General features: G+C 34.3%; 2 protein-coding genes and 1 non-coding gene across 3 annotated transcripts; all 3 read left to right on the top strand.

The window, feature by feature from the left end:
• Positions 1–3,441: 3,441 nt before the first annotated feature.
• Positions 3,442–3,548, top strand: LOC146900747 (small nucleolar RNA R71). The gene has a single exon (XR_015024353.1). It is a non-coding gene; the product is annotated as a small nucleolar RNA R71 (small nucleolar RNA).
• Positions 3,549–5,671: 2,123 nt separating this feature from the next.
• Positions 5,672–8,149, top strand: LOC146900746 (uncharacterized). The gene is made up of 2 exons (XM_085736975.1): positions 5,672–6,951; positions 7,042–8,149. The coding sequence occupies exons 1-2, from the start codon at positions 5,672–5,674 to the stop codon at positions 8,147–8,149; spliced, it is 2,388 nt and encodes a 795-aa protein (XP_085593101.1).
• A 2,973-nt stretch (positions 8,150–11,122) lies between these two features.
• LOC146900745 (uncharacterized) lies at positions 11,123–11,827 on the top strand. Its single transcript, XM_085736974.1, has one exon. The coding sequence runs from the start codon at positions 11,123–11,125 to the stop codon at positions 11,825–11,827; it is 705 nt and encodes a 234-aa protein (XP_085593100.1).
• Positions 11,828–16,222: the final 4,395 nt, after the last annotated feature.

The raw sequence follows: 16,222 nt of genomic DNA, 5'->3' as shown, positions 1-16,222 counted from the left end.
TCAAAAGAAAGGCTTTGCTTCAAGTACACTAGTTACAATTTCAAATGCTTCTCATGAACCTATTCTACCCAACATCAAGTCTCAAGTGAGTGCGTGTGTGCAGTCCAACCCTTTTCTTGCTCCTGTATAAGACAGATATTATGAGGAATAGGTTCTATCCTTAGTGCTAAAGTAACCGAGAAGAGTCCTTTCTTCATTTCATATAAGAGTGATGGGAATTCAAGTTAAAATTAGATTAGATTAACAATTAAGCACAAGGGGCTGCAGATGCTTAGGGGCTATCTATCCTCGTAGGAAGTCTTCTCGGATGTAATTGTCCTTTCCCCCTAGATTCAAAATCACCCTAAGCAGTGCTGCAAAATTTTATTTGTTTCATCTCCGCGTAGGAAGTCTTTTTGGATGTAATTGTCCTTTCCCCCTAGCATTGATGAATTTGTTTCACTTTAAGTTCAAATTAGGGAGTCACCACCACAATTAGGAAGTTAGGGATTGTCCTTTCCCCCACATGTTGGTGCCATTCTCCCGCCCCATTTAACTTTTAACAATTCAAGAATATAACAATTAAGAACATAGATTAATTTCCCACACAAACTTATACTACTTTTACTCTTAAGACTTTAAAGGGTCTAAGTTAACACTAAAGCTAGAACGTGTTCCTTAAAATACCTATTCATACATTTGCTCAAGGATTGCAACCGGGTGCTTTTCTCATTGGAGATTTTTCACAATAAAACAAGATGTGGGTATAGCATGAACATAAGAAACACAAGAAACTACTTTTATGTACAAGAAGCAACCTAAAGGAGAGACAAAACAAAAATTTTCATGCCATTTTCTACATTAAAAATAAGCTACTAGGCATGCCTCTTGCTATAAAAACAAAACAAAAAGAATAAAGTTCAAGGGAGTTTGGAACACTACGACTCTAGACACTTTATTAGCCCCCCCCCCCCCCCCCCAACACACACACACACACACACACACACACATAGGGGAAGCATTGTCCTCAATGATTAAAAAAGAAAAAGAAGTTAAAAGAAAGGAAGAAGAAGTAGAAGAAGAAGAAGAAGGAGTGAAGAAGAAGAATTAGGGAGAGAAGAAGAAGGGAAGAGAAGAAGAGGAAAGCTCACAATTTTATTGAGGTCCATAGTGGACTTTGGAGGTGAAGGTGTTGCATCATGTTTCAGAGCATTTGATTGTTTTCTTCATTTATTCGATTGCTCCTTTGGACATTGTTTCTTTCAACACCTTGTCTTTGTTGCTCGGTGCTTTATTCTTTGAACTTTGGTTTGCATCCATGCCCGCCGTTCATCATTATAGCTTCCACCGGCTTCTTGTTCATGGTGCAAGTTTGCACCTACCTCCTCTTTATCACCACCATCATTATGTACCTGTGGGTTAGTACCAACATAAAGCAAATTTTCCACCACCTCCGAATTATTTAAGTCCGGATTAGATAGAATAATCAAACAATAAGCTCAAATAATTTTCCATTCATATTGGTAATTGTGAGTAGGGTTATGAGTTCTAAGGAAGGACAAAGTAGTATATCAGTCTAGATAATAGTTCCCCTCTATCCTCTTGAACCCTTAATTCACACTCACCCCAAACTTCCTAGCAATAAAAGTGATGATTCCACCTACCATTATATCACTCTAATCATCCTGTTTCTTTTTAACAATTGAAACAAGATAATCATGCAAATAATAGCAAATGTTAATATGATGGTTATACAGCATAGCCCACAACATAAACAGTTCATTAATCCTCATCATCCCTACCTATTTCCTACTCCATATGGTGCAAGTCAATGTGTTCAACAATCTAACCATAGTATCTCTAATACCTAGTGTAATCATAGTATTACGATCAGGGTACCTGCAAGCAGATATAGGTCTAGAGATAAGAGTTTTATACCTATTTGGTATCTTTGAATTTGATGTCATGGTTCATGACTGTTGATTTCGTCCTCCTTGCATCATCATCTGAACCAGCAATCTTCTTCCCTAAATTTTTTTTTTTTGAAATTTTTTTTTTTCAAAAATATTTTTTTTCTTAGGCACGGGCCGTGCCTAGCCTCTGGAATTTAGGCACAAAACTTTTTTTTTTTTTTTAAAAAAAAATTTTAAATTTTTTTTTTTCACATTGTTTTTTTTTTCTTTGCATCATCTTGGACAATTACCTACAAAACAACTTAAAACAAGGAAAAACAAACAAACAAAAACAATTAAATACGTGGGTTGCCTCCCACGAAGCGCTCGTTTAGAGTCATTAGCTTGACGGTTTAGAAAGTGGTTTATCTATCCTATACCCAATCTTTCAGAAAGGGACACTAGCATCAAACTAACATTCTCTCCCAAATCACACATGGCTTTGTCTATAGTTTCAGATCCTATGACACAAGGTAGGGAAAAGCTTCATAGATTCTTAAGTTTAGGTGGCAATTTCTTTGGAAGTATTTCAATAATATTCATAAACTGCTCATCTAACTTGGACTCATCAAACCCTTGTGTTAATGGAATTTCATGCTCATGAGATGGTGAAACGAATGGCTTTTCATTCTCTCCTATGGCTTTCTCACTTTGAGGCTCATCACTCCCTATCTCTCCTTCATTGTTCTTAATTTTCACAACGGGGTCCTCTAATTGTTTACCATCCCTAAGAGTAATAGCACTTATATGGTTTTTGGGGTTGGTTTCAGTTTGGTCTAGGAGGACTTCGGAGGATTGTGAGGAAGTAGCCACCTGTTGGGGTACTTGAGAAGTCTGAGTCTCATGCATCTTACTGTGAGTAACTATGGAGTCTTCTTTTGATGTAAGTTTGGCAATAGAGTCCTTCAAAAATTCAGTTTGATTTTTAAGCTCTTGGAGCTGCTCGGATTGATTTATACAAAAAATTTCTAAAAAAAATTCCAAGCTGGATTTTTGAGGGATTCTTTGGTTGTTTGCATAACTGGGTGGTGTTGTTTGTTGTCCAAAAAGATTTTGAGGGGTTTGAAAAAAAATTTGGTTGTTTCTAAACCCTTGATTATATTGAGCATGGTTTACTTGCTCAGGACTTCTAACAACACTACCTAGTTCGCAATCAATGCCAAAATGGCCAAATACACCACAAATTTCACAAGAAGGAGATGCAGAAGAAGAATAAGAGATGACACTAACATTTATTTTTTCAAATTTTTGGGTTAATGCATCAATCTTAACGGCAAGGTGATCATAGTTAGAGACTTCATACATACCTGCCTCCTTTTTGGAGGGTGAAGAATTAATGATGGCTCTCTCGTCGGTCCACTTGTAATGATTTTGAGCCATGTCTTCAATCAAGGCGTATGCTTCTGTGTAATTCTTGTTCATTAAAGCTCCACCTGCAGCTGCATCAACATAAATTTTTGTGGTATACAAAAGACCATTATAAAAAATGTGAATAATAAGCCAATTCTTTAAACCATGATGGGGACAAAGTCTAAGCATTTCTTTGAAACGCTCCCACACATCATAAAGAGATTCTCCATCTTTTTGAGTGAATTGTGTGATTTGAATCCTTAATTGGACTGTTTTAGAATAGGGAAAGAATCGGGCAAGAAAAACTTGCTTCATTTGTTGCCATGAAAAGATAGAACCAATTTCCAATGAATGAAACCAAGCACTAGTTCTACCCCCTAAGGAGAAAGGAAAGAGGTGCAGCCTTACGGCCTCTTGGTTTGCATTCAAGGTTCCACTGAGTCTTAAAAAGGTTGAAATATGAAAATTCGGATCCTCAGTGGGTGATCCGAAAAATTGATTTTGCTGCACTAAGTGAACAAGTGCAGGTTCTATTTCAAAATTGTCCTCAACCGTTGGGTACACAATAGCATCGTATGACTCATTTGAAGATGGGATTGCATACTCATTGAGAGAGCGTTCCTTAGTCATATCGTTATTATCTTCCCAAAAAGTTAAAGGAAAAAGAAGAAATAGAGAAAGAAATAAATAAAATAAAATAAGATAAAGCAAAAGATTTATTATTATTTTTTTTTTATGGAGAGGGAGCGATTTTTTTTTTAAAAATAAAATTAAAATAATAATAAAAGAGGAAATAATATTATATATATATATATATATATGTTTTTTTTGAAAGAAATATAAAAAGAAACACAATAAAATAAAATAGGATAAAATAACGGAAAAGATTTTTTTTTCAGAAAGAAATATAAAATAAAATAAAATAACGAAAAAAGATTTTTTTTTTCAGTCTAATCGTTAAAAAAAGTTAATCAAATTGCAACAACTCCCCGGCAACGGCGCCAAAAACTTGATAGGCCAAACCGCAAGTGCACGGTCTATCGAAGTAATAGTAGTAAAAGAGTATCGTTCCGCTAGGGAGTTATGAATTCGATTAACTTTTAGAGAATGATTAGAAAAGAAGAAAGATTATAAAAAGGGAGGTTTAGTTGCTGAAGGTAAATAACAATAATAATAAAAGAGCCTTGGGATTATTGGTTCATCATAACAACTAATCTTTTCACAAGCAAGCCTTAAACTTATAATTATGCGTTAATCTTAATTTCTAAGGACAAGTTTCTCTTTAGCATATCACAGCTTCTCTCGAAGTCAGTGAGTGTATCCCTCCAACAACCACACCTATTCTCATGGGTGATTGCCTTTGGGACCCTTGAAGATCGAAACTTTATGTGTCCCAAGGTTTGCTAGACTATTCTCATGTTTCGCAAACCTTGTCTAAATTCACTTGTTCGGATATCAAAGCTCCGCGTTCGCTTTATGAATTGATATATGTGATGATGAATTAACCATTATCAAACCCTCCGCGTTCGCTTCCACAGTTTGATAATAATTAATTCATGTTAAAACGGTGAATTTAGATTAGGAATTAAGGTAACATATAATTAGGGTTTAAGGCTTGGCTTGATCCGGATTACGTCATTAGACTTATCCAACAATCCCAAGACAAAGAAGAGTCTACTCACTAACGTTCATTGTAGACATGGGGGAAGAAGAGAGAAAGCAATAAAGTAAAAGAACAATAATATAAAAGTGAACTTTTATTCCAAGAACAAAAGATGAATGTTTATGATGGAGTGCTACTCTATTTATAGCTTTACAATTGACTTAAAATCTAAGCAACTATAAGGGCAAAGCATTAAAACTACAACAGAGTAACTTGGGCTTGAAGAAAAGCAGCAAAAGAGTATCCTGGAGGGTGGCACGGCCGTGCCACATGTTGGCACGGGCCGTGCCAAGCTTCTGACTTGGTAGAGACATATTTTTGTCTCGTATCTTCATATTCTTGTACTGTATTAGCTCCAGTCCTCTTTCTTTTGCTCCAAGACACCTTCCACCATATATTCGTTCCTAAAATAAAATAAAAAGCAATTTAAAGTAAAATATTCAAAAAGGAAATAAATATGCAATAAAATAAAATCAAATCTTATTTAAAACTAAACTAAATAAAGCATTAAAATATACTAATCTATGACTCATCAACTATTTCTATAGATAAATCTAGTACAATAGCGTCATACATGACGATGCAATGTGAGAGGAATGGTGGATACAAGCCACCTAAGACGAGGAAGAAACCGAAGCTTGAAGGAACGGGATCAAGGAAGTGCAATTGTCCGTTTAGGTTGAAATGCTTCTTTGAAAGAAAAAAAACACAAGAATGGTGGATTGCAATGCTTTGTGGAGTTCACAACCATGACTTGGCGCCAAAGTTATCCGGCCACCTTCTTGCGGGTCGACTAAAAGGGGAGGAGAAGCAAAGAGTTATCGACATGACAAAGAGCTTGGCAAAACCTAGGAATTTTCTCACGGATTTGAAGGAAAGAAACAAAGAAAGTGTAACATTCATCAAGCAAGTGTATAATGCACGAACTAGATGGCGCAAGGGGCAAAGGGAAGACAAGACCGAGTTGCAATACTTGATTACAAAGTTGGAGAAGCATCGGTATGTCTATTTCACAAGAGCAAATAGCGAGGAAACCACTCTTGAAGATTTATTCTTTGCTCATCCGGATTCAATTGATATGCTCAACACTTTTCCCACCGTTTTGGTCATGGACTCCACCTACAAAACCAATACATACCGAATGCCATTATTTGAGATTGTTGGTGTCACCTCTACCAAAATGACCTATTCGGTTGTGTTTGCCTTTCTTTCCTTTGAAAGAGAGAATAACTTCATATGGACACTTGAGATGTTGGTTGGTCTTTTGACCTCAAAACACAACACGCCTAAGATGATTGTCACGGATAGGGACCCCGCTTTGATTAAAGCCGTTGCCGAAGTTTTCCCTAAAACGGACCATGTACTTTGCTATTTTCATATTGAGAAGAATGTAAGATCTAGGTGCGTCACGGATTGTAAAGTCAATGCCAACCCTTCGAAAGGAAAAGGAAAAGTTGTTGCCAAAGAAGCAAAGGAAGCGGATGATGACAAGAAATGTGAGCTTGTTAAGAAAATAGTGAGTGCTTGGAGAGATGTGGTTAACTCTCCTACGGAGGATTCATTTGCAATTGCATGGTTGACATTCAAAGATGAGGTATGCGGACCGTTTCCATTGTATGTTAAATATGTTGAGGAAACCGTTTTGCCCCTTAAGAAGCATTTTGTGAGGGCATGGACGAATACATACTTGCATCTAGGGTGTAGGAGCACCAACATTGTTAAATCGGCTCATGCACAATTGAAAAGATACTTGAGGAGTAGTGTGGGAGATTTGGCAACATGTTGGGATGAAATAGACAAAATGTTGAAAAACCAATTCGGTGAGATACATGGGAGTTTTGGGAGGAGCAAAACCGTCATGGTGCACAAATACAAAAAAAACAAGTTATTCTCCGAGTTGGAGGGGTATGTCTCTAAGGCCGCTTTGGGTTTCATCGATGAAGAATATGAACACTCTAGAAGATTCGGCTTTGCTAAAGAAGATTGTAGTTGTGTGCAAATGGCAACGTTCGGGTTGCCTTGTGCTTGCATTCTTGCCGAGAAGAGAAAATAAAAATTGCCTATTCTTTTGGAAGAAATACACCCTCATTGGCGAAGGTTAAGTGTAATTGGAGAAGAGGTTGATGCCAATTTTTCTGTTACGGAGGACTGGGACGCCATTCAAGAACGTATCAAGAGGTCCCCTTACAAGATGAAAATCTTCATCAAATACAAGTTGCGTGAACTAGGATTTCCGGAGGAAACAATGTTGAACCCACCTCCGAGGAAAGTGGCCACCAAGGGGGCACCTAAAAGGGTGAAGTCTACACCGAAAATGAGGTCCACCGGTCGAATCCCCTCTAGGTGGGAGACTATTGATGCTCAAAATCCCGATAGTCAATGCACACATGGCGAGAGTAAGTCTCATAAGACTAAAGGTTCTCGTCTTGGCACTTGCTCCCGCTCACAAACTTCAACTTCTACTTCAAAAAAACAACCTTATTTGCAAATACCATACATGTCACAAATTCCAAATCTCATGAGACCATACGTTGAAGACAATGTGAATGTTAGAGGGGATGGTAATTGTGGTTTTCGAGTTGTAGCTAGGCACATGGGATTTCATGAGGATGATCATGTTTTGGTTCGTCATGCACTTATTAATGAGTTGAAAACTCACAAGAGTGACTACTTGCCAATATATGCTACCGAGAGCCGTTACAAACTTATCTTGGATGGTTTACACCCTCAAACAAGTAGAAGTGGTATTGCGCCTCCAGAGAAGTGGTTGACCACTCCGGATATGGGTCATATTATTGCTAGTTGCTACAATAGAGCGGTTGTTCTATTGACTTTGCCCGAATTGGGTGGTTCATGTGAGACATATTTTCCAATCCGGAGTGCTCCACCACTTAATCCACATTCCAACATAATGTGCCTTTGCTTGATTCCGGACCACTTTCTTCATGTGAAGTTGAAAGAAAATTGTCCTCTACCACCTCCTCCTAAGGAATGGATGACTCACAAGATTGGTGAAGCGGAACAATGGCTTTTTCAATTTTTGGATAGAAACGCCGCCTTCGATGAGCTCATGTCTAAGGAGCCGAAGCCGCCAAAGAAACCAACAAATGAGCACAATCCTATTACTTTGGACACTCCGGAAAAGCCAAAGCAAGAGAACGAAGTCATGGATGAAGATGAAGATTATGCACTATCACTAGTCTAGTTAGATAGGTTATGACACTTTTGGGTCGGTGGGTGTTCGTCCTATTTTTTGGTGGTATTACACCCCGACATATTTTTTGGTGGCCTATTGTGTAATTTTGATATTTATGGCCAATATGTAACTAATATTATATAAATATATGAAAAGAATTATTTTGGATCGTTTACTAAGTGTGTTTAAATTATTACGGGTCATTACCGGCGAATTTATGAAATTTGGACCGTTTGGATCGTTTATATGTGATTACGTGATTGTGAGAAAAACGATGTTTTTAAGTAATTTTGATCAATTATGTCGTATTATCCAATAAACTACTTAAACTGGCGTAATTTGGTTAAGTTATGACTGTGGCGTGATTACGACTAGACTTTTCAAAAGTCTGTTCTGTTACTGCATGCATTTAATGCAGGTTCTGTTTCTGTTATGAACGTGAGTTAACTCAAGCCAGTGCAAATGCCAACGTGAGTTAACATACGTTAATTTTAGCACTAGCGTGACTTAACATGCGTAGGGGCATTAAGGTCTTTTACTTTGGGCATGAGCAAAATCATTTGGGTAAAGAGCAGAATTCTTGTTGTCGTGTGTTAGTGTGTCATTCTCGAGCCCTTTGTGTGTTCATTGTAGTTGACTACCTCTCCTTCATAGTGATACAGTACTGTCATGTATTTCATCGGTCTTAAAATAAGTGATTTAGTTTGATTTTGTGCATTATTCACATACAATCTATGGATATTGTTAAAAGAAAAAAAACTCTTTTTCTATTAAATAATTGATGTGTATGATCTATATAATAAGTCAGATACATTAATTATTTAATGAATCCGAAAAATGAATTTTAACTTATAGTATTGACCAAATGGAGTAACATATTTTGACCATATTTTTCTACTATTAAATAAAGATAAATGGTAGCATATACGATGTTATTGGATTTGTCTTGATGAATAATTTTAAAATATAATTTTTAAAGGCCAAAGATGTGCATCGACATGTGTGAAACGGCCAACTATGTCATTTATTTTAGGACGGGAGAAGAATAATTAGATCAATTATACTCCGCTTGTCATGCATGAAATTGCATAGACACTTCATCCGTCCAATGTTAATTGATCTAATTTGACCGTGTGCATTATTCACATAACATATTTTAACCTTATTTTTCTATTAATCTTTAAAGATAAAAGATAGCATATAAAATGTTGGATTTGTCTCAATAAATATTTCTAAAACATCAACTTTTTATAGTTTTTGTGAATAAATAATTAAAGATATTAAAGATCAAAATTATGCATTGACATGGTTGAAACGATCAACTATATGTGTCATTTAATATGGGACAACATGATAAAATAGATATAAACGTACTTTAATCAAAGTATCTTTATCATACGTTGGATATTCACCTTTATCATAAATACATAGTTGAATATATTTAATTAGAAATGATGTTCATATAATAATAAAATATAATTAAAAGGTGCTATCTTACTAGCAGTTTTACAAGCAGTGGAAGTGGATTTTAATAGCATTTTTGATCATGTTCTTGTTATTGGTGGGAGGTTCAAGAAAGAAGATAATCCTTTTTCTGGACACAAATTTCATGGAGTAACTGCAGGACACAGTTTGCAGTTTCGACCATCTGATGTTAAGTTAATGGTTGAGATTGTTTTATACTGATTAAACTGTTGAGTAATTTGAACCGTTTAATTTAGATTTAATGGTTGAGATCTATTACTGTGTGTAAATGTGTGATTCTGTTACTGCGGGGAATCCAGATCCCCTTTTTTGTAAGCTAATGTTTATGCGACATGTGATGGGATAAGGAAACAAGTGTTTTGGAATCGGTCGTGTAATTTAATTCTTCAACGAAGTAACTCTGATTGTTGTGTTTGTGAGAATTTTAATTCTATTTGTTTTGAAGTAGAGAGAAAGGAGTAGGGTGAATGCGTCTTGAGTTAGTGATTCTTATATCTTTAATAGTTTTATTGAAGACTCTCTTATGTTTCACTTACCTCTCGTTAGTACACGTTTTACTTGGATCAGTTAGTATGTATTATCTATTAGCAGAATTGAAATGTTCTTAATCTCAAGAGGTGGAGTCAGATGTGGTCTAATTGCTCAAAAGTAGCTTTATTATGAGGACTTCTCGATCAAATCTATATTATGTTTTTTGACGATGAGACTAATTGGGGGGTTAAAGCCTTTTTTGTATATTGAAATGTTGGGCTGATTTTTCAAGGTTATCAGAATTTTGTTAGGAATAAGTGGAGGTCGTTTGAGGTCGACGGTTGAAGTGGGTATGTTATGAAGGAGAAGTAGAAATTGATTAAAGGTAGTTTGAAGGATTGACACTTGTCTCATAGTTCCAATATTGAGGGTGAAATCAAAAGAGTATAGGATATGTTGTTATAACTCAATACCAAAGGAGAAACGACATGCTTAGATGATGAAAAGAGGGAGAGTTGTGATAAATTTCATCTCACTTGTTTTCTCTTTCCAAGATTCAATGTAGTATGCAATGACAAAAGGAACACATCTTGTGGCTCAAACAGGGAGATGTTAACTCAAAAGAAAACATGGAGTGATGTCTAGCAAAAGAAAAGACGGGGTAATGCCATTATTAATTGAAGGAGAAAATAATGTTAGAGAAGTTGTTTTTAATCATTTTAACAAGTTCTAACTGTATATTTATAACTTTGATCCCCAAAGTGAGTAGTCCTCAAAAGATTCAATGCTTATTTAACATACAACCATTTGAAAGATATATGAGGCTAGACAAGAGACCGACAAAAGGTGGGAGATGGTTCGGCAACAAGTTTTTGGAATGATAGGTGGAAAGGAGATAAGTGTTTTCGTTTAAAGTATCCGAGACTTTATTCGATTTCAAATCAAAAGGAGGCCTTGGTAGCGGAGGTGAGGGAGGTTTCAGATTTAGGGTGGGAGTGGATTTTCCATTGGAGAAGGCATCTCTTTATGTGGGAAGAGGAGTTACTTTTAAGCCTTAAAGAGGACTTGGAAGGGATGGTGTGGTCGAATGAGGAGGATAGTTGGAGGCGGAGTTTAGAAGAGTCCGATGTGTTTACGGTTAAGTCGACATACAATAGGTTGGAAGGATTAGTTTTGGGTGAGGAGGGGTGGCGGGAGGAGGAAAAACGGGTGTTCAACCATCTTTGGAAAATTCCGGCTCCCTCAAAAGTGGTGGCTTTCGTTTGGAAAGTGCTCCTCAATCGGGTGCCTTCCAAGGCAAACCTTGTTATGCGAAATGTGTTACCAGCGGATGATTCCATTTTGTGTGTGTTGTGTGAGAGAATGGAGGAAACTTCCCTCCATATTTTTCTCCATTGTGGTTTCGCTTCTTCGGTGTGGTTGATGATTATGAAGTGGCTTGATTGTTTCTTTTTAACCCCTCATAACCTCTTTATCCATTGGGAGTGTTGGGGAGGTTGGGAAAGAAATAAGAAGGCTAAAACGGGTCGTTGGCTTATTTGGCTTGCAACACTTTGGGTTTTGTGGAAAGTCCGTAATGACTACATATTTAATGGGAAGATTCCTGACCTGGACGAAACGGTGGTGGAAATTAAGGTGCTTTCTTGGAGATGGGTGTTGAGTAGGATGCAATTCACAGTTTGTCTTTCTATGAATGGAGTTGGGATCCTATTGCTTGCTTACGAAGGATAGGGAGGAGGTAGTTTTTGGTTTTTCTGGTGTGTTGGATGGTTCGACACTGCAGGAGGACAGCAGCTTCACGACAGTTTGGCTGAGTTGCTGGTTCGGTTCTGTCAGCTGTTGATAATGCTGTTTTATTTCTTTTTTTTGTACGGGAAGGGTCTGTTGTTTTCTGTTGGATCAGCAGGGCGCGGCCAATTTGTGGGGTGTTTTTCGAGTTTGAGGCAGGGGTATGCTTCGTTATTACAAGTATATTACAACCTCACTGTTTCGAGGCCCTTGTGGTTTGCGTGTTTTAATCTTGGTTGATGGGGTGGTATTCCGTATATATGCGGCATCATATTTGTATTTGTCCCTTTCACTACCGCGAGTTTTTGTGCGTCTTCAATATACTCGACGAGAATAATATTTGTCATTTCAAAAAAAAAAAAAAGACAAGAGACCGACTATATAAGATTTAGTTAATGGTATATACTACATTTTATTGCTGGGGGTGGGTGGGGGGTGGTTCATGTTTGTATTATGAGTGGTTTTCGAACCCTTGTCTTCTTTGTTAGGGTGATTTAGCTAGTTCATGTTGGGCCAAGTATCCCTTGTACTTTTCCATGTTTGATGGATTAAGTCCTATTTATACTTAATTTTTTTATATAATAATGTTTGTTTTGTCATTAAAAATTACATACATTTATCGATTTTTTTTAGTATTTCAAAATTAACAAAAAATACCGAAAAAATAAATAAGTAATTAATAATTTTTTCACGATTTTAAAACAAATTCCATTGACACACACACACACACACACACACACACACACATATATATATATATATATATATATATATATATATGACAAAACGATCCTTGTAAGAAAAATATATTTAATTTGTTAATTTTTTTGTAACTTTTAATAATTGTTTTATTTTTGAATATTCTAATTTCAGTAAATTGATTATAAGTATTTTTCAATTTTAATTTAATATTAGTTTTTTTGTTTACTTTTATTTATATCTATATTTTTTCTTCGGAAAAAAATTATAACTATAATTTTCTTATATTTCAATTTTTATATTTTATAAGGATAAATTAGTAATTTACTCACATGTTGTATTATGCTTAGTTTTAACCCAACTCATATTCAGGATAAGAATTATAACTAAAGAGGTAGGATATGTTAGAATTTTAACCCTTAGCAATGTCTTTTACTTGATTTGGCTCTCGTGTTTGGCGTGAGAGGAATGTTAGAATTTTTCAACAACAAAGCAAATCATATTAAAGCTTCAATCATATTTTGGGGCTAAAGGAAAATCACCATAATTTTGCTTTCAATTATCATTATGTGATGGTTCAATCCCTTCTTTTATTTGTGAGTTCTTCTTTAGTTTCATTTGCTCTTTTGTATTCTTTCAGCCGCCTGTTTTGCGGCTTTACACTTTTATTTCCTTTGGTTTCTTGTTGTAACAAATATTTCTTTTCCTTAGTTCTCTTTTGTCACTTGGTATACTAGAAAGACTAAGTCTGTGTTTGGTTCAGCGTTGGAATGACCTCAACGTGTGCTTCATGTTTCAAACATAAGTTTTTGTTTTTTTAAAGTTGTTTGGATTGCACAATGTAAAGCACTTCTACTATCCAAAATTGATTCCAGCTGAAGCTGAACTTTGAAGCTTTCACGGCAACTAAAAGCGAGTTTGAAATTTAATGGTCTCACACAAGCATTTCTTTTCTCTATTACCTTTATTACCCTTATAATTTGAACGTTTCATTGCCATTGCCATAGAAGTAGCAGTGCGAGGAGAAAATTATTTTGGTTCTATACAATTTGTGTTTAACTCCATACTTAACACTATATTTTATCATTTTTAACACACTATATTTTATCATTTTTGGCAGTTAAACTCTATATTAAATCATATATATGGTTAAAGAATATATTTTCTTGAATTAATTTTTTTCATAAAATTTTCATTGAATTTTTTTAATATTGATCTACATATACATATATGTTAAAACCCATTTTGGTCATTTACATACCCAAAAGCAATTTTGACAAAAATATCCAAACAACATTTTCGTACTAATCAATTTTAATTGTGAATGTATCAAAACATAAATCATTTTACATTAAACTCACTTTTAGTCAAAATCAACTCTATAAAACCAATTCAATCATCGCGTAGCCAAACACACTAAGATGGTTGGTTAATATATTTCATTTTAGATTCTTCAAAAGAAAAAAATATGTCGGATATGATAAGAATTATCCTGCAAACATTTTTAATCTATACTAAAACAAAACATATTTAATTTCAACTTTTAAATTTTTAAATAATTTTTATAAACATATTTATAACATTATAAAAATTTCCGTCACGGCATTGAATGTGTGGTCAGCTATTTTGCTTAAATTACAAGTTACAAAGTAAAGTCAAATTAAATAACCGAATAGGACCACGATTTAGCCTTATAATGCTGGCTGATTTATTTTACTTGATTTCTTAGCTTAGAATGGTCCTCCATGTATGGAGGATAATTATATGGGGATATTGAACTTAATTAATTTTTCATTTATGCATTTATTTGTTTTGAACAGTGGAACAAGCACTAGTTTGGATTCCAACCGTAGATAAAAATGTCATATATAACTGGAATTTGACGATACATTAATTCAAAGAGATTAATTAGTATGTTCTATGATATTTATTTTACATATACATCTAATGATATGTTGTTATATCAATTAATAAATATCATGTTTTATGGAGTATGAAATTGTGAATAACAGATAGAGAATAAGAGTGTGTTTGCATAATCTTTTTCTTGATTCAATCCTCGCAATGTCATGTTAGTATTATTTATAGGACATATATATTTGTAACTTACAAGTTACAAGGATCCATTTACTTTGTGAAAAAAAATTCTTTTTTCATTTTCTAAAACATGTGCCCTTTTTAACTTCCTATTAAGATGTGAGACTATTAAAGTGAACAACTGTGATGAAAATAAGATGAAATGCTAATTAGAAACGACGCATTTTTAAAAATAATGAAAACAATTATTTTACATTTTCATTGTTTCAAAAAAAAAATTGCAAATAATTGTTCAATTGAAGAGTCTATAATCTCTTTGTTAAAAAAAGGAAAAATAACACATTTTAGAAAATATGTGCTCGTTTTAAGTTGCTAATAAAAAGATACTTTAGAAATGAACCATTTTGACGGAGTGAAGATATATACTCCCTCCGTTCCTTTTTAAGTGTCACTTTTGAAGAATTTTTTTGTTCCTATTTAATTGTCACTTTCAAAGTTCAATGTAACAATAAATGTTGTTTTACCAACATTACCCTTAGTTATTTATTGTGGAGAGAGAAATACTCCCTCCGGTCCTATTTACAAGAGAAAGTTGACTTTTTAGATACATTGAATAATATATGTATCTAGTCAAGTACCTAAACCAAATACATAAATTATTTAATGTATCTAAAAAGTAAATTGTCTCTTGTAAATAGGACCGGAGGGAGTATATGAAATAAGATATTAAATGACTAAGGCTATTATAGTAAAAGTATATATTATTGTATAAGAAAAAGTAACATTTATTGAGTGTCTTGGTTTGTGTAAAATGTTAAAAAGTGACATTTAAAAAGGAACGGAGGTAGTACTAATTAGGGATGATGAATTTTTTAAAAGGATCAAAACAAAACAATTCTTTTGCCATTCTCATTGTTTTCAAGAAAGCAAACAATTGTGCATTTTAACAATCTAGTATCACCTTATCTGCATCGATATATAAAGGAAATACATCATTTTGGTCTGAACTCTTTCTTTTAATTTTACGTTTTATTTAAACTATTTTATAATTTAAATTAATTAAATCACATAAAAATATGAATAACCCCCAACAATAGAAAAACAATTCATAACAATAGCAACAATATCAGAGACTATAAAATACTTATTTTGATCTTATATCAAAAAATATTATGTTTTGATATATCATTTTTTCTTTCAGTTTTAGTCTTCACTTAAATTTTTATCATTTTATCGTTATTTACCAATAAAAACATCAAGATACACATATTAGTGCACGTCTTGGTGCTAGTTAACTAATAAAATTAATACAAATTTTAAGAAGGAAGTGAACAGAGTCTAAAAACCAAGTTGACATTCCAAAGGATCAAAACAACACTCTTTAAGGAAAGAGTTCATGAATGAGTTAACTGTTAATATATGTGGTGACCAACATATATACTACTACCTCCCCTAGAAAAAAACACATGTGACCAACATATATACTACTACCTCCCCTTAAAAAAACACATAAATTACTACCTCTCGATATATATAAAAAAAAAAAAAAAAAAAAAAAACCCATATACTATGTCCTGAAAAGTGAAAAAACTTTTGTACCCT

The sequence above is a fragment of the Medicago sativa genome, chromosome 8 (genome assembly GCF_051527215.1).
Source record: "Medicago sativa cultivar Bolivia chromosome 8, Bolivia_mono, whole genome shotgun sequence".
NCBI classification, from domain to species: Eukaryota; Viridiplantae; Streptophyta; class Magnoliopsida; order Fabales; family Fabaceae; genus Medicago; species Medicago sativa.
Note: the sequence above shows the minus strand (reverse complement) of the source record. Positions and strands in the feature narration are given on the sequence as shown.

Coding starts and splice junctions, on each gene's coding strand:
- LOC146900746 (XM_085736975.1), top strand. CDS start 5,672: ATGCTTTGTGGAGTTCACAACCATGACTTGGCGCCAAAGTTATCCGGC. Junction 6,952..7,041: donor AGTTGTGTGCAAATGGCAAC/GTTCGGGTTGCC, acceptor TCATTGGCGAAG/GTTAAGTGTAATTGGAGAAG.
- LOC146900745 (XM_085736974.1), top strand. CDS start 11,123: ATGTGGGAAGAGGAGTTACTTTTAAGCCTTAAAGAGGACTTGGAAGGG.